The 25,358-nt window shown below is 37.7% G+C and overlaps 1 protein-coding gene across 5 annotated transcripts in view; it reads right to left on the bottom strand.

Annotated features, from left to right (window-relative positions):
• Window positions 1-25,358, bottom strand: part of SPTAN1 (spectrin, alpha, non-erythrocytic 1) — a 52,846-nt gene that overhangs the window by 11,749 nt on the left and 15,739 nt on the right. For 2 of the 5 annotated variants that reach the window (XM_010570970.1, XM_010570967.1), the window contains exons 8-39: window positions 24,305-24,440; window positions 23,653-23,754; window positions 22,734-22,871; window positions 22,176-22,286; window positions 21,604-21,681; window positions 21,277-21,432; window positions 20,724-20,928; window positions 20,413-20,594; window positions 19,353-19,596; window positions 18,909-19,031; window positions 17,902-18,119; window positions 17,065-17,157; window positions 16,556-16,690; window positions 15,906-16,054; window positions 12,024-12,222; window positions 10,719-10,823; window positions 9,902-9,925; window positions 9,524-9,559; window positions 7,602-7,649; window positions 6,854-6,945; window positions 6,321-6,465; window positions 6,025-6,206; window positions 5,745-5,844; window positions 5,414-5,611; window positions 5,155-5,301; window positions 4,504-4,607; window positions 4,214-4,376; window positions 3,716-3,730; window positions 1,815-1,946; window positions 1,322-1,459; window positions 841-945; window positions 416-624 (exon numbers count right to left, since the gene is read on the bottom strand). In XM_010570970.1, coding sequence (XP_010569272.1) covers window positions 416-624; window positions 841-945; window positions 1,322-1,459; window positions 1,815-1,946; window positions 3,716-3,730; window positions 4,214-4,376; window positions 4,504-4,607; window positions 5,155-5,301; window positions 5,414-5,611; window positions 5,745-5,844; window positions 6,025-6,206; window positions 6,321-6,465; window positions 6,854-6,945; window positions 7,602-7,649; window positions 9,524-9,559; window positions 9,902-9,925; window positions 10,719-10,823; window positions 12,024-12,222; window positions 15,906-16,054; window positions 16,556-16,690; window positions 17,065-17,157; window positions 17,902-18,119; window positions 18,909-19,031; window positions 19,353-19,596; window positions 20,413-20,594; window positions 20,724-20,928; window positions 21,277-21,432; window positions 21,604-21,681; window positions 22,176-22,286; window positions 22,734-22,871; window positions 23,653-23,754; window positions 24,305-24,440 — 4,212 coding nt within the window. Of the gene's footprint in view, window positions 1-415; window positions 625-840; window positions 946-1,321; window positions 1,460-1,814; window positions 1,947-3,715; window positions 3,731-4,213; window positions 4,377-4,503; window positions 4,608-5,154; window positions 5,302-5,413; window positions 5,612-5,744; window positions 5,845-6,024; window positions 6,207-6,320; window positions 6,466-6,853; window positions 6,946-7,601; window positions 7,650-9,523; window positions 9,560-9,901; window positions 9,926-10,718; window positions 10,824-12,023; window positions 12,223-14,489; window positions 14,550-15,905; window positions 16,055-16,555; window positions 16,691-17,064; window positions 17,158-17,901; window positions 18,120-18,908; window positions 19,032-19,352; window positions 19,597-20,412; window positions 20,595-20,723; window positions 20,929-21,276; window positions 21,433-21,603; window positions 21,682-22,175; window positions 22,287-22,733; window positions 22,872-23,652; window positions 23,755-24,304; window positions 24,441-25,358 lie in introns of all 5 variants that reach the window. The other 3 variants (XM_010570966.1, XM_010570969.1, XM_010570971.1) reach the window with 3 other exon arrangements.

Below are 25,358 nucleotides of genomic sequence, written 5' to 3' on the forward strand. Positions count from 1 at the left end.
AACACCAATATGGAAAGAGCATTCGATTCATTACTACAACTAGCTAGAACAAAAAAAATATTTCAAATTGAAAAAGTAAGATTTGAATTTTTGCTAGGAGCTTTCCCAAAAAGACTGGACTAAAATTTCAGTTATCTGGTCCAGGCCTAAACAGCATTACTTTTTCCAGTACAGAGCTTTCCTTCTTGGGGTTTGACCAAAGAAAACTGTAGATGATAAGCCACACCAGAACTAGCGCTGAAACCATTTTGAATACAGTTTTCCTTGAATGGGGGGCAAAGGTGATTTCTTGTAGAGGCACATACTTGTGGAAAAGGCAAGTTCTAAAACCGTGCTACAGACTATGAATGTTGTTAGCAAGCTGGCAGTAAGCATGTGTCCCCATGCCAGAGCCTAGAACTTCCAAAATACACACTTGATCCAGGACTCCTCGTCATCCATATCACGGAAAAACTGATGCAAACGGTGGGACTCATTCAGCTTTGCTCGGCGGGCAGCTGCCATACTCTTAATTCTCTGAAAGCGTCCATTAATGGTCTCACGTTTATCCTTTACTTGGGATGTATCAAAAGCACTACTGGTCATCAAACTGTCAGCCTGACTGTTCAGGTCCTTGAGACGATCCTGGAAACATGGGTGAAAGTGTGTGAATTGCCTGGATCTCATTTCTGTGTTTGTTACGGCAGTTTAAAAATCATAATGTAACTGCTGTGCAGAGTCACTGTTTTTATTAAGAAAACATGTTTCAACAAGTATATGACTGAAGCATGTATTGAAGTGTTATCTGTAGAATTTACTAATTACTGACTTATCTTCCAAAACTAAAAGAGAAAGCAATACCTCGTGAGCAGATATATCAGCTTCCAGTAACTGGTGTTTCTTCAGGAGGTTGTTAACTGATGCCAAGTCCTTCCCATAGTCTTCAGATGCCAACAAAGCCTCCACCTGGGGGGGTGGGGAAGGAAAAAAGGGGATGGAGAACAAGTTGTATTTTCACAAAACCCTTGAAATCATAATGTCTTTAAAACTGTGCAAATTAATTCTCTTCTCAAATCTCCTACAGTGAGGATAAACTTTTGCCTCATCACCTGTTTAATTCCTAACAGATTCTATGTAAATATACTACTTCTCACCTTATTGTTTATAAATAACAGCATAAAAACATCCACAAGATTTTTAGCTGTAATAATTTTTTTTTTTTTGGAATAAAGCTAGACTTGCTCAAAGGTGGACTGGGCTCCACAAAATCTAACATCAGCAAAGGGAATCAAAAATTAGAAAAAAATAAGTCTTGCAAGTAAATAATCCCAATCTTGGTTACCTCTGAAAGCCAGAAATCAAAGTCCTTGATTCCAGTATTGAAATTCTGTTGCTTATTAGCTTCTTTCAGTTTCTGACTCTTCTCTGCTGACTTCTGTACCAGGAATTGCCATTGGTCAGCCAGGGCAGCTAGGCGTGCCTGTTATAAAATGGAAAAGATAAATGCTACAAACAAAACCCAAAAGTTCTGATAAATGCAAAACCAGAATAAGGTACAAGTTTTGCTGCTTATTCCAGATAGGCAAATTACACAGTCGCTATTTCATGCTGCCTAGCTTAATTCAGTTCAAATTTTACATCCTGATCATAAGATCAGAAAAGTTCTCACCCTTGAGAACAAAGCAGAATGATTACCCTGATTTCTACTGCATAGTTGAAATAGAAAAGCTTCTATAAAACAAGATTTGTTTTTGAGGGACATTCTCCTCCCCCAATTATCCAAACACTTCTCAAAGCAAAAACTAAGCAAATCTTCTAAGACTTGTTGTATCTACCTTCACAGCGTCCTCACTGCCAGCACATGCTCCTCTTTCAATCAGCGAGTTCCCCATATCAATGACCCCGCGGATCCGATCCGCATTGGCATGGAGCTCAGCTTCAAAGGCTTGGTGTTTCTGGTGTTTGCTCTGAATATGACAAAAGCAAAACTGTTAGAGACTGGACAAAGGGCTCCTAAATTGTTCTCATGGGTTGAGAGGAGAGCACAAGAGTTATCTACATACATAAAGAGGTCTGTATATAGTCTGATCTAAAGAAATACTCTCTCTCATTAGGAATACTTATTGCTCACTCAAATAGTAACTCTCATTAATGTGAGTAACCATCGAGCTTTTACCTAGCAAAACTGTCTGTGAGCCGATACATACAACTCAGGCAATATCTTCTGCATTTTACAGATGCCCATGCAACGTTCCTTGCACTAAGCTTAGCTGTTACTCAAGTAAAGCTTTCTCATTTTCAATGCCATCACCTTGGAAAGCAGCAATTATACATACCCTAAGCAGAAGCACAGTAGATAATCCTTTCTACTCCTCTAGTAATTTCTCAAATTTCTATTTCCCTTCCTCATCCATAGGTAATTAAGAGAAATCACTGCTGCAGCTGCTTTCTGCAGTTTTGATATTAGTCAAAGTCATATGTGACCACATTATATATTAAAATAGTGAATTAACAACCATAAACTCTATAAAAATAACTGTGAATTATTCGTTAAAAAAATTTCTCTGCTGAGTTGAAAGCACCATGAGAACAATAGGAGCCTTGGTGTGGGAGGAAGTGCGCAGTTCTCTCTCATATACACATGATCCATCCACCCACCAGGAAGATAACCGTAGCACAAAAGTGACAAGACAGAATTTACAAGTATTAACTGGAAATGCTAGTAACATTGGACATGGGTATACAGTGCCCTGAGAGAATGAAATTAAAGGAATGTTAGATTAAAAATAAAAGATGGAAAATTCTATAGCGCTGGCATGAGAAATTCTGCATGAACTGCTTTATTTTGGGAACTGTTAAACCTGAATGCTGAGATTATAAAAACATACCCTTTAAAGCTAGATTTTCCGACATGTAAAATTCAGCTAAAAAGCTGCCAATTGCATATCTCCATATAATTACCATGACAACAAATCCAAGACAAGCCTTTTTTAATTTAATATAAAATTCTAATTTTTTCAACTAAAAAAAAAAATTTTTTTAATGTACCACAGCCTAAAGTGACAACCAATGATTCTCTCCTTTTTTACTCTAGTTGCTTCCCCTTTCTTTGTTCTGTCTTCTTCTTCCATATATCCTCATTTTACTCGACTTCTTGGATTCTTACAAGTCCTGTCAGCTTTCCATCTGGTATGTATCTTCTTCTGGAGTGTTCCTTCTGTATTATTCCCTTCTATACTACTGCTGCAAGAACTAAGCCATCTAGGTCTATTTGTTTTATTGAATCCTTCATCTTCAGCATTTGATTCTACAAATGCGAGAGAGTTGGCATTATGCGTGATGTGTTAAATCATCACCACTGAAGATCCAGACAGGAGGATGACAGGCCCAATAGCCAAATTTCCAAAAAAGGAGGATAGAAACCCATTTTTCTATGGGCTAACTCCTAAAAAACCCCAAACTACATCACTAATGCACCACAAATTAAACAGGTCATGCAGAACACCTGCAAAACAAATACATAAATAAGTGATGCTGAATAGGCATTAACAAAAAAGCCACACCCATAACATGAAGATCAATAGCTGTACCTGCATGTAGGTCAAAAACTAATAGAAAACAAAGAGATTGCATGAACTGATGGATGGAGCAACAGACTGCAACCAGACCTTGTGCTTACACATAAGCTATACAAAGAAAACAAATTCACATACCAGGGCTAGTCCAAACTACTTACCAGCAGTTTGGAAAGCTATAAAACAGATCGAGAGAAGTAGTTCAGTGCATTCATACTACTCCATAAACCAGTATTAAAACATAAGAGGTAACTTTAATTAATTAATCCTTAGGACTGGAAAATAAATGAGACTTCACATTTTAGAACATAAGACAGACATGAGACCCAAGAACTCCATTTCCTTATTTTATTATCTAGATGCTGGGAGAAAGACAGAATAGCTACTCAAGGGGTTTCTTCAGGAAACTTGCTGCTGCAGATACCACATATCTTATTAATTATATGCATCAATAATTACCAAGTGAGTTCTATTTTGGGTCTCCTTTCATGCATAATGAAACTTCCATTTTCTCCTTGTTCAAGGGAGACCAAGTCCAACATGGTGTATTATTCTGTTATCACTGAACAAGAATTCCTGAGCATGTTTTTTCAAACCAGACTATACTTTGCAAAGCTAAAAATTAAATTTTGATTTTTTGAGCTGAGAATCATATTCACCTGGATATTTGTGGGATCCTTGTATGATTCATCACTTGCAGTTTGGAGCTTTTCACTGATCCAAGCTTCTATTTCATCCACATCACGACTGAACTGCTGGAGTGTCTGAGATTCTCCTAGCTTCGATCTCTTTTCAATCATTTGAGCTTTCAGACGAAGCCACCTATATGCAATTAGATATGTATGTTGAATGAAAAACTAGGACTGCACATGGCACCACGTTTAACAGCTACAAAACGTTGCCAAAGAGCATTATCTTTCTGCATCCCATCTAACAGAGCAATACTGACCTGTCCAGAACCTCATTGCGTCTGTTAGCGATGACTCCTTTTGCATAATGATCAGCAGAGATCAACTGGTCAGCAAAAGACTGTAAGACCGCAATTTTCTCTTCCTATTAAAAACAGAAGCCATAAATTAGAACTGTGGTTCCTTAAAGTCAAGTGATGAGCAGCATCTGGAACAGAACAAGGCTTTTTTTCCTTCTTTAAATACACATTATTGTAAATGTGACTCTATGAAGAAAGACTGTCTTCTGCAGGAGTGGAAATCTTAACTTCAAAACATCTTTCACTTGTGGCATTTAGGAAAAAAGTTATCTTTTGGACTTGAAGCTACAGCAGTACAATCTCTCAAGAAAACCAGGTAGTGTTCTTTTACAAGAAACTGAAAACATACATTTTTCTGTTGCAAAAAAAAGAAATCTGTTTCCAATCAGTAAGAGATTTACACAAATACTTGCCACTATTTCTACACCGTTTGTAGACAGTGAAATACATCCCTATCTGCATTAGCCGCTTCTAGACGTCTGCTACAGATCCCAAATGGCTGAATATTTAGAACTGAACTTTAGAAGCCATACACAGTAGTAACTTCTTCTGCTAATAATCTGCATAAGAAAAAAAAAAATATTTTCCCCTTACTTCAGCAACACTCCTCACCTGGACATTGATTGCCTTATCAAAATCTTCATGCTTCTTGATGAGCGCCTCCACACTGTCTAAGGAGTCTCCTTTATCTTCTGTATTTAGGAAAGCCTCTCGGGCAGCCATCCAGTTTTCAGCTTGTTCACAGTCCCGATGAAACAGCTAGGGAGAAAAAACTCCAAAGCATGAGAAAGACAGACCAAAAGCACTGCTCATCACTATGAAAGAATAATTCTTAGAAATTATTTTTCTTTTTAAAAAGGCAGTAGAGTACCTGTAGTTCTAGGCACTGGTCTAGCATCATTCTGCGCTGGACCCAGGCCTTCTCTAGGTCTGTCCGTTCTTGATCTAGAATATCCAGTTTCTCCTTGATCTCTGGGCTGGCATAGTGTCCATGAGCCAGAAGTTGTTGTCCAAACTGTTCAAATGCCTGGAAAGTGCCAGCCCTTGCATCTATTTCAGTGCGGTGTTCCTGCAAGGTACAGAGATGCGTTATTAAATAGACGGCAGAGCTGGAACTGATCTATTTTTGGAACTCTAACTGGAAAGCATTAGAAAAAGAAACATTTGTTGATGTTTATGATACACACTTATCTTTCACATACCTGGTGCCTTTCCAATAAAGCTTCAGCTCCAGTCACATCCTTTGCAAGTTCATCTGAGGAGACCAGGCCCCGGATTCCATTGATCCAAGACATAAGGTCCCTGTGAACACATATTAATGAGAGAATTTTTCCCTCCCTCCATTGAAATAAGTCAGAACAGGAAAAACAGTCCTTTTTTGAACCCGCCCCAGAAATACTCCTGTGGAACAATATGCCATATATACTTTACTAATAATATACCAGACAGACAAACTGGGGGGGAGGGGAATAGCATCTTTACCTGAAGTCACTGAGGAAACGCTGCAGGTCATGAGAATCTCCAAGCTTCTCTTTGCGCTGGTCAGCACGTTTCCCCAGACTATTCCAAGCCTGATTCAACTCAGTACATTTTTCTTGGAGATCCTCAGCAGATTCTGGATGTGACTGAATCAGACGCTGGGCAGTTTCACCAAGAGAATTCACCTAGAATTAGAGAAAGGGAAATGAACACAATGAAAACAAGAAGAATCTTTGCTATAGTTCAATCATTTCTGCTAGATAAAAAGAAAGCTTTTGGTTTTGTCCTCTCAATCTCACCTTGTCTCCAAGAGCTGCCAAGTCCCTCTCAAAGCCTTCATGTTTGCGCTGTAGAGCCTGCACACTGGCCAAGTCGTGTCCATAGTTGTCTGTATTTAATGCTTGATTCTTTTCTTCTATCCATTCTTTCGTTTCATCAGCATCTCTGATTTGAGTGAAGGGAAGGCAAAAAGAGAATTAAAATGGAGGTCAGACTAGGATCTCTGATACCTAGCAGGTCACCGATTTCCAGAGAAGCTCTCGTAGTTGACTGTTCTATTAAATTACTTCGCAAGATGACACAAGTGAACTTTGGCAAAATAGGACAGTAGTCCAGACCTCCCAAGTCCACAGCAATTCCATGCTTTCGTGTTAACAAGTCTTTCTAGGAAGAATATAAAGAATTCTTGTTGGACCACTGGTGGTGTAACTTCCACTGAACAAGCTGGGAGTTGAAATATGATTTGTTTGGAATAGGTCCCACTATGTTTTAGAACTCTTAACAGACAAAGCGTTTTACTGAATTGAGACCAAATATGATACAAACACCTCACCTGTGGAATCTCTGGACTTCATGGGCACTGCCCAACAGCTGGCTTCGCTCCTCTGCTAACTGCTGCAGAGATCTCCAGCGCTCATTCAGTTCCTGCAAAAGAAACAAAAAAACCCCCACTGATATTGCAGACCAGTTTTATAGCATGACTGTTTACACAAGAAACTCTCATGCTGGACCCACTGAAGCTTTACAATGTCACACAGAAAACTTTAGTAACCAGTAACATTTTGTTCACTATGCTTATCTGCACCTTTTTCATTCTGCTGACATTTGCAAACATGCCAACAACCCCTTCTTCATCTCCGTTCTTATAAGCTTTATTTCAGGAGTCTACTGAGAATACTGATAGCAATGCTGGAAGATTTCCTAAAATAGCTATGTTTCTTTCTTTTAAAGTATATAAACTTCATCAAGCAGTCAGTAAGATAAATGAAAAGTCAAGATTGGTCTTTCAGTACAGGTGAAGGTTACTATATTCTGCTTAATTCCAGAAGAATGCACAAATTCAAGTACCCTAGTTAAACAAAATAATTTTAATGGTTTCTCCTGAGATGTAACAACAAACAATTATACACATATGAAGATACTGATGTAACCTGAGAAGCAAATGCTGTATATGTCATACTTCTTTCAATAAGTTGATTCAAAAGGGTTTATAAAGAATAATGAAAGACAAAGACTATGGAAATGGAGGGTAAAAAACATTCTCAGCTTTTAAATCAGCTCAGAAAAAGTTGTATAATTACCTTGATTGAGTTAAAGGTTGCCACTGTGTGTACCATCAAACGAGCAGACTGTATGAAAAGGCAGAAATAAAAAAATGTAGCATTAAAGTCAACTCTGACCTATCAGAGCCAAAATCAGACTGAAAGAAAACTCCTTAAAAATCCATGATAACTTGGCCTAGGTCAAAAATACAGACTTTGTAAAATACAACTCTACAAAGTGCAGGAAGAAACAAACACCCTAGATTTTAAAGGTTTCAGTAAAGACTGTTGAATTCTTTAATTTTATATACTTCTTTAAAACTGTTTTGAATACACTGTTGGTTAAGATGAAAGAGAGAAGCAAACAATAAGAAAATCAATGCAAGTAAATTACAACAGCAACTAAGAATAATCAGTTGGAATACCTAAGGTATTACAGATCAGAGTAAGAATAGTTAGAAATTTACAAGTGAGTACTCTCTTGTTAGTGTAAATTGAAACAAACAACAATAGTCTCAGTAAGGACAAAGAAGAGGAAAATTTAAAGGCAACATTCAATAACTGAATTAAAAAACTCCAAACTCTTAAGTCATAAGGACAGGGGAAACAAACAAACAAACAAACCCCCACCCAAATGGTTTAACTCTTGGCTGAGTTTTTGGCAAAAATCAGCTTAGCAGTTAATTCAGATATTTCTAGAACATCATCAAAATTGGTGAAGGCTAATCAGAAAAATGACAACCAATTCTCTCCAACATGCAATCTACTTTTCTGACAATGATAGATTACTAGCAAAATTCATCCCTTTGCAGATATACACAGAGAAGAACTTATAGTTTGCTAAGTTACTATAAGGCTCTTAGGATTCAACATACATGTGTACAGTCTGTGCAAAAAAAAACCAAAAACCAAATAAACCCATCATTAAAAAATCCCCAATTCTTGTTGACATGGCTGCATTTTCTACAGTGCTGTCAAAATACTGCATACTTATCTGGTTTTCCCACATTCACAGCTTAGATGTACAAGCAGCTTTAAGTCTAAGAGGGTGGATGCAAGACATGAAACATGGGAATGAAATACTAGAGAAAGACACAGTGTTGGATAATGTAAAAATATTGAAGATATTTTTGTGCATGAGGAGGTGACAGCTATTCCATTGTATGCCACTAATGAGTGGAGAAAGCCATCTTCTAACTATTGTAGAAAATGAGCTAGATATGAATAATGGAAGACAAAGATACTGCTATACACATACAACATATTCCTTACTAAAGGAATATTGACATAAATGGCTTTGATTTTCAGGAATAAAAACATTTCTTTCTGCTCACTACATAAAAGAACTCATGCTAAGTGAACAGGCACTATTTTGCATCTAGTGGCCATGTAATACCTAAAAATGTTGGTATAAAAACAGTAATCAGTCTTACAGTACAAGCTCAAAACAAAAAGGAATTTCACAGCAGAGGTAAAAAACAGACTGTTGGCAACTTCTGTGCCTAGAGCAATTCTGTTGGAAACCTATCTCAGTTACTCTCATAGTCATACCTGCAAATAGAGAGCTGAAATAGTCACCTGACTTTGCCTAGATGGCTTTTATTTTCAGAACAAAGAGTAGTATCTATATGACATCTTTATATATTAAGAGAATCTGTATGCAAGTATATGAAGGTGAATTCCTGCTGAATGGTTAACAAATTTTTGCAACATGCTTGTTGAAGTAAACAAGCAAAGTGAAACGAAAGTCACTAACCCTAAATCAATACCAATTCAAACACTTTGTTGAGACTAGGACACCATTAAAATCACTTTGTCAACAGTCTTTGGGGGGGGTGGATAAAAAAAAAAAAAAAGACAAGAAAAAAGGGCATATGAGAAGGTGTATGGTCTCAAAAAGATGATGTGCTGTAGTTTTTGTTTTACTTTCCTGTTGTGTGCTACTAAGTAATGGCACCTACCTTCCAAGGAGAGGCTGTCTTAGAATCAGTTTCATCCTGTTTGAAAATGTGAAGAAACAACTTTAAATAGGAAGCAAAAACTAAAGTACCAGAATGTACTAAAAATCTTTGAAACTTCTCCATGTTCAATCCGTAACAGAGTAAATAAATTTTTACAAGTATTTGCGTCATTTTGGGTTATCCTGCTCTGCATTGTTTTGTGAGGTGGGGTGAGACACTCAGGAAATAAAGGGATTGAAAATAAGACAATCTTTTTATGTCCATTCAAAGTCATTATTGAGTTCCTTCATGGAAATGAACTACAATTATGGCTGAACTTCTACTTGTACATCCTAAACCTGTTATAATTGCCATGCTATCTCAGAAATTAACACTTACCCTGGGCATCATACCATAGACTTCCTGCAAAGGAAAAGGACAAACAGAAACAACTTGTTATTTTCTAACAGAAAGAAAGTTTTTACTGTTTTTGAGAAAGGGAAGATAGCAGGACATATGCTTCCATCCTTCTACAAATTCGTTACCGGTATGTCATTAAGCCAAATAGCACTCGCACAACCTAAACATGCACCAGAAATGGGAGTCTGGCTACTCAACCATCTACTGCAACACATCATCTTAGAGTTCAGAAAAATAAACAAGCTGCTTCAATACTCTGTTGGCACCTGATACAATTATTTACAGAAATAGCACAAGTATGTGAAAAGCTGGCAAAAAAATGGGCACGTTACTAAAAAAACAAAACAGAAAAACCATAAAACACCTCCACCGTATGTTGAGCTCTATTTTATTTCTCTTTTCCCCTAGCATTCCTCACCATTTTTCCTGCAAAGAAATAAAGGCTGAAATTTCAAATTTATACGAAGCAAAGCTAACGCATGGATTCTCCATGACTTTTAATATTATTTTAAAGACTTTCCATTCCTAAAAAAAGAAAAGAAAAAAGCTCTAGATGGTGCAATTTGCTATAGCATTATTTAAAAAGAAACAATTCAAAGGGTACCCTTGTGATGGCCACACTACAGAGCAGGCATTAAGCATCTCTGGTTGGAATACCAGTATTATCAGACCAGAGAGCAAAAATGAACAGCTAGAATCTTGCAATGACACGCAAAGCTGAAGATAACAGACAAAAGAAAGGAAGAAAGTCTTTTGCTTCTCAAGAGGTTTAGACTAAGTCAGAGAAAAAGCGGACCTGTTGCTGAACTGCTTGCACTTCATCTGCCATCAACCCTTCTGACTCCAGGTCATTCGCAACCTTGTTTATGTCCTTCAGACGTGACTCGTTAGCTTTTAAATCCTGCACAGAACAGTAAAATATCACAGCATTAACATTCACACAAGCAAAACTTGTGGAACAAGTTGGCACACCAGGGGTGCCAAAAAGCATACCGTTTGTAAACAGCAGGAATTCAGCACACTTGACCTTTACAGTTACCACTGAATATACAATGCATGAGAGTCTATGCCAAGAAACCCCAGCTGCCACACCAAGCGTCAATGGATTAAAGAAACGCACTATCAAAGTTTTCCATACACAAAGCTAATTAACAATCAGGAACGGAATACATTTTTTAAACTGTCAGGTATACAACATAACCAACATGAAGATCAAAAGCTATCATCCATATTGCTGCATAAATTAGCTAAAAGGCCAACTTAAAAAGTAATTTTACTATGACACTTAAATGCTTCCACCCAAACAGACTGACAGAGAGCTTTCTACAAAGCAGAAAGGGAGCTTGGTTAAAAAAGTACTGGAGAACTTGCATTTAAATTTTAATAGATGACACTATCATCTTCTCACCTACAATACTAGGTTGGCTCAAACTGTGTGTTAGCCAGCTTTCAAGCTGTAAACATAATGTCCACAGAACTGTCAAATCACCATCTTGTCTAATGTATAAGGTCATGCATCTTTGCATTTCAGTGCTCAGTATCTCACCAAAGTGGGCAGAATACATACATCTGCCCAAGCAATTCTTTCACACCTCATGCAAAATAAAAAAATAATAATTAACTACTATTGCAAACACTGGGAGAAAAAAATCCACCTGAAAGCCTACCCGCATTTTGAAGTAGAGAATTATTTTTTTCTTATCTTGGGAAAAACTCTACAGATGGAAACTAAAATGCATCTTTTCTTTCAACAAAAAGGAGTAGAATAGCTTAACTGAAGGTTATGCTTTACACAACATGAAACTCCTGCAAAGCTTGGCAGATTCTGTATTTGAATGTGTTGAAAGAGAGTTTCAGTTCTCTGGGAGCTGGGAAGCATGTAGCAACCTGGAGACTGTAACCAAACTGAAGACTTCTGAATGTGGGATTCTCTCTATCCTCACAAAACAAAATTTAAAAAATGCATATATACCTTTTTATTTTCAATCAAAGATATGTTTCCTTCTCAGCTATGCTCAGTTATGAAAAATTATCATGGATATATGATCAGAAAGCCTGAAGGCCAAAACTAACACACACATTATGCAGCATTACAACATACCTTCTGAAAATCATCAAATTTCTTCTGTAGCACCTCCACCTGCTCCAGATCGGCACCCACTTCCTCGTTTGTAAGTGCAGCTTCTTTCTCATTGATCCACTGTTGAAGCTCATTAGCTTCACGGAAAAGCATAAATTTTTTGCAGCTTTTTTCTAGCATGCCTTTACGTTTTTCTCCCAGCTCAAGAAGAGAGTGATATCTGGAACAAGCAGAAAAGGAAAACAAAGGGCAGTCAAATTGAACTGAGCAGAGTCACAGTAACTGGTATCACCAAAGACGTGGGAAATCCCTGCAGTCTACACACTGTTATTCTACAGAATGATCTACTTGTACATAATTTGGTAAATGTAAACCGTATGTTTCTTCTCTACATGGATATGCACACCAAAACGAGATCTCCCACATGCAAAACTTTACTGTGCAAAAGCAAATCCAAATCACAGCTTAGGTCAGGGTAGGCTCTTAAGCTACAGCAGCATTGCAGGGCAGGAATGACTCCACAGGGTCTTACTTTCTGAGAGGTATTTTCCTATAGTACATTAAGTTTGCCATCATATTATTAAAATCCACTAGCCTCCCAGCTCCTGGACATAGATGTCTTACCTAGCCATTATTCAGTGCAAGATCTGCTGAATGTTTAAAAAAAAAGCGTTACTTCTTTGATAACACAACTATATTCAACTGGGAAATCCATGAAACTCATTTCACATACACTGTTTTTGTATCTGTGGAATTCCCAACAACATCAGCGAAATTACTCCTCATTTACATTAGAATAAATGCAAAGTAAAACCTCTAAAATGTTTAAACTGGTTTGAACAGTCAAATAAACCTCAAAAGGCCCGCCATTTATTTAAAACCACAAGAAAATTGATGTCTCCTATTTGATTCCTGGTAACCAACTAGACACAGATGATCCTACAAGACCTTTTCCAAGCTATTGCTGAAAAAAGCCAACAGAAGTTTTACAGTCATTGATACTGAATTACAGATCTCTTTAGCAATGCATAATGCCTGTTTTTAAAAAAATCTGCCTTCAGAAAAGCCACACCCTTAACACCCTTTCCTACTGTTACCCTATTTTAAGTCTTCCGGAAGATGAGATATTCTAGCTGCATCTGTATGGGTTATTTTACATCCCGAATCAGACTGCACATTGGTCTACTACAGTGATCAACATCAGCAACTGATTCTCATTATTAAGCCATGAAGATAACCACTCTGATGTTATTAAATCAAATCATACACGACACTGCTGAGTTACCTGCCAGGGCCTCAAATGGGGAAAAGGCAGCCTTACAATTTTTTCATTCCCCACCCTGGAGCACACAGGCAAACACTGAACAATTACACCTCCCAACTTGAAGAGTTCAACAATGTAGCATTTTCCTAACCAGTAACTTGGACATGATAAAGTCTGTTGAAGAAAATTCTCTATACCCTGGGCTGTAATGTCTATACATCAAACTGATAATCAACTCTAAGTCTTTCCATGGAAGCAGAGATTTTGTGGTTTCCTGCCTATCCTGGTTTAAGACTGAACAGAAAGGAGCTAAGAATCTTTCGTATTAGGTTTGAATAGAAACATTCTACCCTGATTTGAGGTAAATGCTGTTTTGAAGCCTGCCCCGACTGCAGATGTTTGCCTCAGCATACAATTCTAGGTATTAAATACTTGTGAACCTCATAGAGGATCTGGGGCAAAATTCCTTTAGAAGCAGGCCTTACCTCAAAGTTGCTTTGCAACACTTCAGAGATTAACATAATACTTTTACTTTTGATTCTCAATAAATATATTCTCTATGAAAAGACAGTCTGGCACAGCCAATGAACATTACTGCTTTGGATTTCCCAGCAACTTCCGAGACCATAATGCAAACTTGGTATTTTTTCCAGGAGACATGAACACAAGTTTGAAAATTAAGTTAATGTTAATGTTATAATAAAAAACAATCATCCTATATAAACAAACTAATGCTTTTTGACTACCCAGCATGAATGTTGCTGTATATGATAAACCATGATAACCCCACTCTTCCCAAACTCTAAGACATTCATATGTGATGTAATACTTGGTATATATTTTATATATATATATATATATACACACAAACTAATATTTCTATCTGCACCTCAGAAAATGCAAGAGATGCTTTTTAAAGAAAACAGTCTAGATATCACTAAAGCCTCATTTGGTAAGCAAAATCAGCATAATGGAAAATAACACCATCAACCAATTTAGCAGCACAGAGGTGACCAACAAGATAAGCAGCTAGCTGGATGGCTGGCTATAAGAAACACATGAAACACATACCACAACACTCATCTAAACTAAAATAATTCACATTGCAGAAATTGCTTCCTTCATGTCTCTTTGGAGCAGCTTTCCCAAAGAAAGAAACAAAGGGAGAATGAACAGTGACAGTATGGAGACAGCATGGTTTAGAAAGGGCTAATCCTACTCACAGTTCTTCGACCTGTTTCATACGCAGAGATACACTGCCGACTTCCTTAGTTATGAGAGTCCTGCACAGACAGAGGGAGCACAGCAAATGCATGCAAAAAATTAGTCAGATTAACAAAAATAATGAAAGCAGCAGCTCCATCCATGGGTTGTCTGTGGTAGGAGATGGTTAAGAGTTCACATTTAAATGGAGAAAATTAGATGTCATTCAGAAGCAAACAAAGCAAATCAGACCAGGAGTACAATTCACATAAGGAAACCTCAGCAGTACAGTTGAACTCTCTCTATAAGGTCTCCTCATTTCTTGATCATTGTGCCATGTGATTGTAAACTAAAGGGTGGTCCCCTCTCCTTGGCACTAAAATAAGGCACCCCTGTTCTAGTTCTTAAAAGCAGCATGCAAACCCATAGAGAAAGTTACACATTATTAAAATCCTGAACAATGCATCACAATTTCCCAGCATCCTTTCTTCTCACTGGTACAAGTATTTCTATTATTTTGGCTTGGTTTGGTTTTGCGGGTGGGGTTTGTTGGTTTTGGTGTGTGGGTTTTTTTTTTTTTAAATTCTAGAGCTAAAGCTAGTAATTATTGTATGTCGCTGTAGTAACTGGTGACTCCAAACAACTGAGTGGGAAGCAATTCTCGTGTAGAACGACAGCGTAGCTGTGCAAACAGATGGGAGTATGCATAAAACTTTCAGCTTTGGCTTCCAAGTGGCTTGATAAGATGAGCCAGTAGCTCACAGCTATCACCCACAGCACTTGCTTGAACTAATCTACAACTACCATGTGCTTTAGGAGGTTATTACCAAGCAGCCATGCAGTTTTCTCTATTTGCAATGGCATGTTCCTCTTTTAAGAGAGGGGGGTGGGGGGGCAAAGAGGGTGGCACGTTTTAGCTTATGTAATAGCAACAAATAATGGCACCACATTTCAGGAAAAGAGGTAATGAGCTAGCACCAAAGTAGTCACAGCTCCTAAGGAGGTCACCTCCAGAGGCAGCCCTGTATAGGGAGGGTACTGTACTTTATGTAACCAAATTTAAGAAAGCTTTTCAAAACAGATCACACATTAAGCAGTGACAATTACAAATACAAGAGCTGCTTAGGACAGATATAACTCACAAACAAGTTTAAGTTGTTAGGTACAACAACAAAAGGAACACATAAAGTACTGAAGTCAGACAGCAAGTTGAGCTCTAGTGTCATGAGTTTTACAGTTAAAAAATGGGAAAAGCAACAAGAAAATCTAGAATAAAACGACTGAATATGGTGCCCCTGGTAGAGGAGCCCCTTGTTTTGCTCCAGTTAATTACTCCCTAGAGTAAGAGGCATCAACTTAAACTTCTGGCATATGTGAGGCAAAGGCCAAGCCAGCTAATGCTGGATGGATGTCATATCTCATCAGTTAGATCTTACTGGTTGTCAATTTGCTCCTGTCGCAATGCTATGCTGCCCTGCTCTTCGAGGAGATTCTCTCGGGATGCAGACTGGGCAGGGTCTAGTTTCTTCACATAGGCCGCTGGTACAAATCCCTGACGGTCATTAACTTCAACCTTCCACCAGTCCTAGAAAGAAAGGGGGGGGGGGGGGAAAGGCAGCAACCACTGTGAGGCAAGCACCAAGCATAAAGTATGCTGAGCAAGTGAAAGCTGCAAATTAGAGGCTTCTATTAATGCAAGAAAACCAGTGATGCTCACAACAGTTTGCTCTTTTTATGGAGACCATTTCAAACAAAATATCTCTTGAAGACATCAAGGTCTTACTTCCATGTCTCCCCTTGTGTTTGGTCAAAAAATTCCTCAACAGTAGGGAAATAAGTTTTCTCACAGACACATGCCCTATAGCATATGTTGTTTATCTGACTTAGAAAAGTTGGCAGCCATAGAGGAGTCATGAGAATGAGCTGAAGTGGTATGCTGAAGTGCTGAATGGGAACATGGACTAAATGTGCAAATTCTTTAACTTCTTTGAATGCTCTTACTAAAAAAAAAAAAAACCAGCTCCACAGAAAACACAAAACCAAGTGAGCCAAAAGCAGCTCAGCAAACCAGAAGGCAAGAGCATACCTTGTTGGTGCTGTTGAGTAAGGTGAGGATATCTCCCTTTTTCATAGTCACCTCCCGGGGACTCTTCTCTTGGTAATCATAGAGTGCCAGAACAAGCTCTTTTCCAGTTTCATCATCTGTGGGAGCAACTTGTTGCTAATGAAGAAGCAGCAAAAGAAAAATGAGTCATTCCACGTTTATTACAATCAATGTAGTTGTCCTAAGAAATACTTCAGCCTTAGTAAAGCTACTGCAGTGCCTTAAAATGATTCTTGTTGAAATAAATGTAATGCAGATAGATTTATTTTAGGTGCTGTCTGGGCTTAAACCTTGAAAGCCACCACATTATACTGTTTTCTTCCAACGCAACATAGCTGCCTGTTATGACTATAAAAACAGACCACCAAATTTTTTGAGAAAATCAAGTACAGTCTGCAATAAGTTCTCAAAAACAACAACTGTTATTAAGCTTTGTCTTTACCTTTTGCTGACCCAAGAATTTCAGCAACATGATTAGCATCCTTCCTTACCCTGCATGACTGGGCCTGTTCCCTTAACGCCTGTATGCTACTGCCGTAAGCAGAAAGATCAGACATCAAAGCTTCATGTTTCTTCAGAAGAGCCTGAAAGCAAAAGATAAAAAACAACATGTACACCTAGCCATTTTACAAATACTACTCTGCCTAAAATACATACTTTGCCTCCAATCACAGGGAATATGGGTTTTTCAGAGCTGCCAGTCTTGTGACTCTCATGAGAATAAGTACTTCTATTTATTCACAGGCTAGATAATAGTCCAAACGCTTCTGGTGCTTTTCCTCTACCTTATCTCAGAAACATTGTTTGCTGTGACCAGGAATACATACCACATATCACTCTGGAAATAGCGTTAAGTTTGACAGTATGCCTTTAAACTGCACTTCATTTTGATGAAATGTCAGTCAGCAGTGTCTGGGACATGGTGTTTGGCCACAGAATGATACCAGTAAAACAACTCTAGACAAAAAATTACTTCCAGACCAATGAACTGCTGAAAATCAGACTTGCACTGAAATGAAACATCAAACGAGGAATTTGCTGATATTAGCCGTCTTATAGTTTACAAAAACCCTACTAAATAGGTGAACACAAACATAAAGTTTCCTTACAATTAGTTTAATATACTGAAGAGCAAAATTTCACGTGCAATAATGAAGACACAGGAAAAACTGTCATCTTTGACCCTAAGCCAAAATTCAGTTTGATGAAAGAATCTTCTGCCCTTTTTCTTAAGAATCCTGAAATTAGCAGAGCTCCTTACTTTTTTACCACTGGACAAATCCTCACTCTGTTTACACAAAACTGGTTCAAACAACAATCTCAAATACCTCAGCAGAGTCTTCATCTTTTCCATAGTCTGTACTGCCTACAATGGGCTCCTTTTCCCTCATCCAGGATTCTGCCTCATTAGCATCAGCAAAGTACTGCTGAGCTTGCAGGGAATCCTCTAGGTCTTGTCGACGTTGAGATGCTTTAGCTTTCAGAGAGTCCCATTTCTGGTTTAGCTCATTCAATTTGATTTTCACATCGTCAGCTGCAAAATGTCCTAGGTAACAGAAAGAGAGGGAACTGAAGGACTTAAGGAGACATAAGTAATACACACTAAAAGATTACTTGTACTTCTTGAAAATCACAGAAATTAGACCCGTTTAAACCTATGTAGCCTATTCTGACTAGAATAGTGAAAGCACAACTCAGCTTGTCGTTTTGCCTCATACTGGAAAACACTGTACCTGTCAATCAAACTGTACTAGGAATAATTGAATCATTAAGAACAAAACAAGCCACATCATAACATTTCTTCTCAATGATGAAACAGGAAAGGTCATCTCTTTCCAGTGGCAGAGTTTTGACAACAGACAAATACTATTTCAGACGTGCATTCTGAATCCTGGAATCAGCAAAATGTTTTTAGTATTCTGGCATTAAGAACACCCAGTCAGAAATAGATACATGCTTATTTAAAAGCAGGAATGACTCTTACTGTCTTTGTGGAGGATCACCTCTCACATCATGATTATGTGTATCAGATACAAACCTTTAATAGATTTTAAAATGGAGACTAAATATCATAGGCACAAAGCTGTTGAATACAGGGCTCGTATGTGTTTGTCAAGAGCAGATGGAGATCTGTGAAAATCATGACAGGTTCCCACCAAGGAATCTATTTTCAGGTGAAAGAAAGACCAGAAGTTCATTCTGCTAGCAGGTACCTGTCTATTGCTTGGATAAAAACAGGCAGTAATTCTTAATTGTACAGGGCCAGAGAACAAAGTCCAGCACAGAGACCTTTGCATTTCTGAAAGAGAAAGAATTAAAAAACATTGAGACATACCCTCTTCCACCATAGCATTTCCCTTCTGTGTGACTGCTTTAATGCGGGGCTCATGGCCTGCAATTTCTGCCTGCAAAGCCTGGTGCTTCTTTAGCAGATTTTGGACGCCAATTAAGTCCTTGCCTGAAAGACATAAAATAGTTAATCAGTGAATTCAGAGTCATCAGACTAAACAAAAATTTCAAGGAAGCTGCAACCAGTGCTAGACAAACTTGCAGAAAAAGTACTATCACAATAAAGACAGAGCAATATGAAAACTAAGTTACCCATTGGAATTGTAGAAGTAATGTAACAGTTAAAGAACCATGGGCAATGGCAAATATGTAACTCCAGGCAATGTTAATTTCAATAAACTTTTCAGAAATTTCCAGGGAATGTTCCACAAAGAGACAAGAACAGAGCAGTTCTGACATCTAAATCCTGGAGATATCGGGATGGACCCACCTCGGTTTGTTGAAGCTGCAATAGGTTCTTTTTCTCTAATCCAGGTCTCTTCATCCTCAATATCACGGAAAAGCTGCTGCAAGCGAAGAGAATCTGCAAGTTTCTGCTTGCGAGCTACCATGGGATCCTTTAGAGCTTCATAACGAGCTACTAAAGCTTCTTGTTTCTTCTTGATATTGTCAGCATCAAAGTGCCCAGCATCTTGGAACTGGCGTGCCTGGATGGTAATGCCATCTATACGATCCTAAAATTAATTCAGCAATAGCATTATGTCAGAATTTCTGTAAGATGGCTGCAGTGACTGAAAACATTTTCAGATCTTAGCTAATAAGCTATGTTGTGACAGAAGAGAACCTCAGCTGCACACTGCCAATGCAATAATTTTGGTAATAATTACATCCTGGATAATATTCAACAAATTATGTAAATGTAATAGGTTTTAATCTGTCAATTTCATAAAATAAACAAAAGATTCTTGAAATTACATTAACTTTACAGATGCGCTACTCTAGATGAACCATTTTTCAATTGTTAACAACTGGTAATTCCAGTTATGGGAACCCAGATTTTGTTGATTTTCTTGGTGTGGATTTAATTCCCCTAAAGATCATTTGCAAACAAAGGAACCATTTGCTGTAAAGTTCTATATTAAAAACTGATCTGTTCTCCCTCCCCTCCCATTTCTTAGAGCTATATGAAAACAAACTGAACAAGACTAAGCTGTTTGCAAATGGAGAGTCTAAGGGGGGAATTATTTCCTACACAAAGCACAGCACATCTTTTTAAGCTGGTATTCACAGCACAGAACACTACTGTGCTGTCAGCAGGTCACAGTATGGAATTATTTTACTTTTTCAAAAAGCTTATTTTTGTCAAAGTCATGAAGATACTCTTCTTAGAGACATACACTTTGTTTCAGTTCAAAATTATTTCTGATAAATAAACTGTAAAGCCCAAAGCCACAAAAAATAATTAAAATACAGACCTGCTAAGGTCTCTGGAGTGAATACTTTTGAGTGAGCAGATCTAAAAGGGCAGGAAGAAAAATTATTTCCCTTACCTGATGGGCAGCAACATCTGCCTCTAGCAGGGCATGTTTCTTCTGAAGATTCTGAACATTAGTAAGATCTTTTCCATAATCATCAGAAGCCAAGTGTCCCTCTACTTCATACAGCCATAGCTCAATGTCTTCCACATTGCGATTAAACTGCTGTTGTTGATTGGCTTCACGCAGTTTTATACCTGACCAAGACAGAGTGGCAAGAGGAACAGATGATTTAAGTTTTCCACTTCATTTAACTCACTTTCTGTCTTCTCCCAGCTAAACTCTCTAGAAAAAGAATTGCCCATATTCTTCTGAGCAAGTCATACCTTTGAGCTCAGTGGCCTCCAGAAGTTTTTTCCACAAGCTGATAACTTCATTCATACGAGCTGCCACTTCATCAGATGCATAGTGATTGACATCAATCAACTTCTGGCCAGCTTTCTCCAGTGCATCAATACGACTCTGATTAGCAGAAAGCTCTGCTTCAAAAGCCTGATGTTTCTGAACTTTACCTTGCAAGTTTGATGGATCCTACAGATGAAGAAAGAAAAAGAACCTTTCAATCCAAAATTAGTATCTATAGGTCCCTGAAGAATTTTTAAAATTAGACTACATTCATATACATGCCAAGATGTCACCAGAGGATTTGGTGCCAAAAATATGTCTTAAATCAGAACGCTTAAGCTACTGAATAAGCGTGATTACAGTATGATGGGAAAATTCCCCTTGGGGTCAGGGAGAAATTACAGTTCCTCCTGTTGCCATTAATACCGCCTACTATCAGCAACATTTTGGCTGACACTGCTTCCTATCATTAGGCTGATTACATTAAGCCTGATACTGCCTTAAAATTACTCTAACATTAGTCTTTGTGTTTACCTTGTATGCCTCATCTGTTGCAGTTTTCATTTTTTCATTAACCCAACTCTTTAGCTCATCAGAGTCTCGGAAAAACTGCTGCAGATGGAAAGAATCTGCCAGTTGAGCACGGCGGTACATAGCTCTTTCATGAAGGGCATTTCGGCGGCTCAGCAGCTGAAAAAAATAAAAAGGTTTTTAAATTCTTCAAGCTTGTAAAAACCACCACTGTATCCGTACTTTTGGGAGAGCTCCTCTGACTTATCCTGTATGGCAGTCATACCGTTTAAAATAATAAAGCAGAACACAATTTGAAGTCTGCAGTCCAAATTTATTTTGGATACTTACAGCATCTCTGCGTGTAGCAACATCATCCATGGCATAATGGTTATTCTGAATCAATTTAGTAGCAAACTCATCTAAAGCCTAAAGAGAAAATGGTTTCCATTTACTTGGTGTAATAGAAATTGTGCAAGTTTACTTAGTAGTAAATTCTACTTAAGTAGATTAAGTAAATTAAGTAGTACTTAATTCTCAAAAGTTTATCACAGTAAAACTAACAGAAAGCCATTAAGATAGCTATTGTTACACCCTTTTTTACTGTACCATCATCTTACATGTGGAAGAATGCAGATTTTTGACAAATCATCATCCACATGTGTGCTGACATGGTATGCAAGCACTGGGTTACTCAGCTCTCTGAGGCAGCAATTGAGCTCTATCCTATCCTTTCCAGTATTTTCCATTTTAGAGACAATACACGTAATTTAGAGATAATACATCCCACATAACAGTGGATCATTCTGCAGAGCAAACCCCATCCTTCTCTATCATGCTGCAGCAGCATCTCCTCTCCAGTCAATAAATTCACTTGTTTTATTTCTTGCCTATTTAATGATCACCTAATGTAAATGTCTTACTGTGATTTTCTCCTCTTGGGCACTTAGGGATTTCTCGAAGTCTTCATGCTTCTTTAGAAGAGCCTCCACACTATCCAGAGAATCACCAAGGTCTTCATTCAGCAGAAATGCCTAAGGTAAGGAAGCAAACACATTTTCATGTTTCCGTGCTCAGCTACTCTAAGTAAACTCAAGCATGGCCAGTGATGTTTCATACCATATGACATTATTGAAAAGTAAAGGATGATACACTGCGATAGTGTTCCCTGTACACCTCTAACAGCCAAAGATTCTGAATAATTCTTTTTAGCTTCTTATTCAAACAGCATTTTACAAGAGTTAACACACATAAAAGCAATCTCAAGCCAACCTGTCACAACTAATAGCTTCAGCATTAGATGGAAACAGTCATTGTAGCAGCTTGGGCAGTCAGATAAATAACTCTGCACAGCACCCTGCTCACTAGTGCACATTTAGTGGCAGCCACTAGTGAATACTAGTAAATTGTTTTAAGTCTACAGAAGACTAGCCAGAAATGAAAATCAACCATATCTGGAGAGTTCCAAGACATGCACTCACTTCTTGTTTGCTCATCCAGTTGTCAACTTGTTCAGTATCTCTGTAGAAAAGCTGCAGGTCCATGCACTGTTCGTACTGTTGTCTGCGAAGCTCCCATAGTTCTAGCAAGGCAGATCTTTCATCTGAGAGGATGGTCAGCTAATGGATTGGGAAGAGGAATATATAATAATTTTATTTAACAGTCCTGGTTAATTTCCATCTCAATGTAAAATCAAGCTGTGACTCTAAAGAAGTGGTTAACTTGGGACTGAAAATTACCTCCTGTGTAAAGAATCATTCTGTTACCAACATCATCATCCTCATATAGGGCAAGTCTTTTCTCAGCTTATCAAGCTTGCCCAGTGGCTACAACCTTCTGACTTCAGTCAGAAAACTCTGCTTTTCCAAATTAAATCTACACAGAGACATTTAATGGACAACCACTCTCTTTTTGACTGCAGACCTATTTGTAAGTGAAGCTCTTCAGCAAAACATCCTGCTCTCTCAACCTCTGAAATCTTTTTGGCCCACGCTCATTTACGGCATTTGAACTGTCTGATTGACCAATGTTTCAATATGCAGACTTCATAAGAGGCCCCATTAGTTTGAAAACCAAAATTTAAAAATACTACATATTTACTAACACTTCTGATAGCAAACCTAAACTTAGATAAACAGATAACCCATTTTTCTTTTGGCAGAAAGATATATTAATAGTTCCTAATAGATAGTACTAATAGTCCTAATAGTTCCTACTAATAGACAGGCAGAAGCTGTCAATTTGAGAATGAAAAGCACACATTACTTATATGCATTAAAAAAGCCCTGTAACTTAGAGGGATGATATTTTGCAGCTTACGATCTTAACAAGAAATGAACTTTTAAATTAAGGCACACAGAAGAGACAAAATTATTCTAGGAGTTCTTGCTCTCAACTTACCTTTTCTTTAACTTCATCAGAAGCATAGTGCCCAGCAGCAAGCAAAGCCTGGCCAGACTCATCAGCAGATTTGAAGCTATCTTCATGGGCATCAATTTCTCCCTGTGAAAAGGGATGTGTGTAAGCTGTTACCAACATTTATCTTAGAACAGAGTGTCAGAATATGAAAACTGCTATTGAAAATAACACAGAGACAACAGTCTGGACACCTGAATGATAAACATTCAACTATCTTTAAATACATTACATTTAACATGAAAACTAGAATGAAATGTATTACCTTATGATGCAGATAAGGTAAGTATAAATTCATATGTTAAAATGAAACTAAATGTTGGTTTTAAGCTATACTCTTTCTGCTTACATATAGGAATTCCTCATTAGTACAACTGACTGCTATCAGGTCTAATAATTTTTTGTAAAATATTATCATAAGCATTCTTAAAATACTTACTTATTAGTGTATATCTACTATCAAGAAACAAAGTAAAAATATTAAATCAGGACAGCAATCTAGTACCGTGTTAGTTGCATGACCAATTGATTCTAGTGATACAACATCAGCAGTTCTGAATTGGAGACTGTGTTAGACATATGTATCAGTTGTTGGGGGTTGCTGACCAGACTTGGCTGTATAATATAACCTTTATACCTTATGTTCCTGATGTCTATCTAGAAGGGCTTCTGCTCCAGCCACGTCATTGGCAAGTTCATCAGCATTTATCAGAGCCTTCATCTCAGTCACCCAGCTGGTGAGGTCTCGGAAGTCCGCAAGAAAGCGCTGCAGCCTTAGGAAAGCAAAAGCAATAATGGTTGGGAATAATTTGTTTGCATGGTTTCTCCATCCTTACCTCAACTAAAGGGTTTACAAACATAAAAGCTGTTCCTCAGATAGAAACAAACAAGACAATACCAAAATGCAATCAGAATATTAAATAACTAAATATGTTCAAAACCAATTTCTCAAGGACATGTATTGCATATAACTTACAATGAAAGTAAAAGAAATATTCTTAATAAGCCTGTATGTTGAAGACAACAGAAATCAAAAGATAGTTCTCAAGCAGAGTGTTTCAAAATAGCCCACGGGGCTGCTACTGTCACAACCATAACACAGTGTGTGTGTGTGGAGAACTGACAGAAAGTTCCAACTGCACATGCTTCAGCCTTAAAACAACATGCAAACAAATTCTCAGGTTCCTTTCAGCATGCTTTTACAGTTATTGCCTTTGGCATGTGCTTAACACTTATCAGCAAAAGTGATCAGTTTCTGTTTCCCTTTTAAACTTGCTGTTAATTGATCTGAAGAGATCATGAGAGGGAAGGCAAAGGAAAAATGATTACTTGTATGGGTCTCCACCACCATAATTCTTGCATCATGGGAGGGAACAAACAGCAGAAAAACAAACTCCATAGTGAACAGATTTGTAATATGTGTATTTAAAAAAAACAGCAAAACTAAAATAGTCAGAAAATGTACTTCAAAATGCAGATATCAACTCAGATGGGAAAAAAGGCAATGTCCTAAAAACATCAAGGTGTCTATTTTCATAATTGATCCACATCCAGAGAATGACCAAAAGCTGTATTTATTTATCATATAAATATGATAAATATTTAAGTAAAAGTAAAAATTCTTTTACTACAAGTTATTGTAAAATATAATTTGGTGAACACGACTGCTTCTGAAAACACCAGAATCATCC

This window comes from Haliaeetus leucocephalus, unplaced genomic scaffold, assembly GCF_000737465.1.
Source record: "Haliaeetus leucocephalus isolate CR32 unplaced genomic scaffold, Haliaeetus_leucocephalus-4.0 Scaffold306, whole genome shotgun sequence".
Taxonomy (NCBI): Eukaryota; Metazoa; Chordata; class Aves; order Accipitriformes; family Accipitridae; genus Haliaeetus; species Haliaeetus leucocephalus.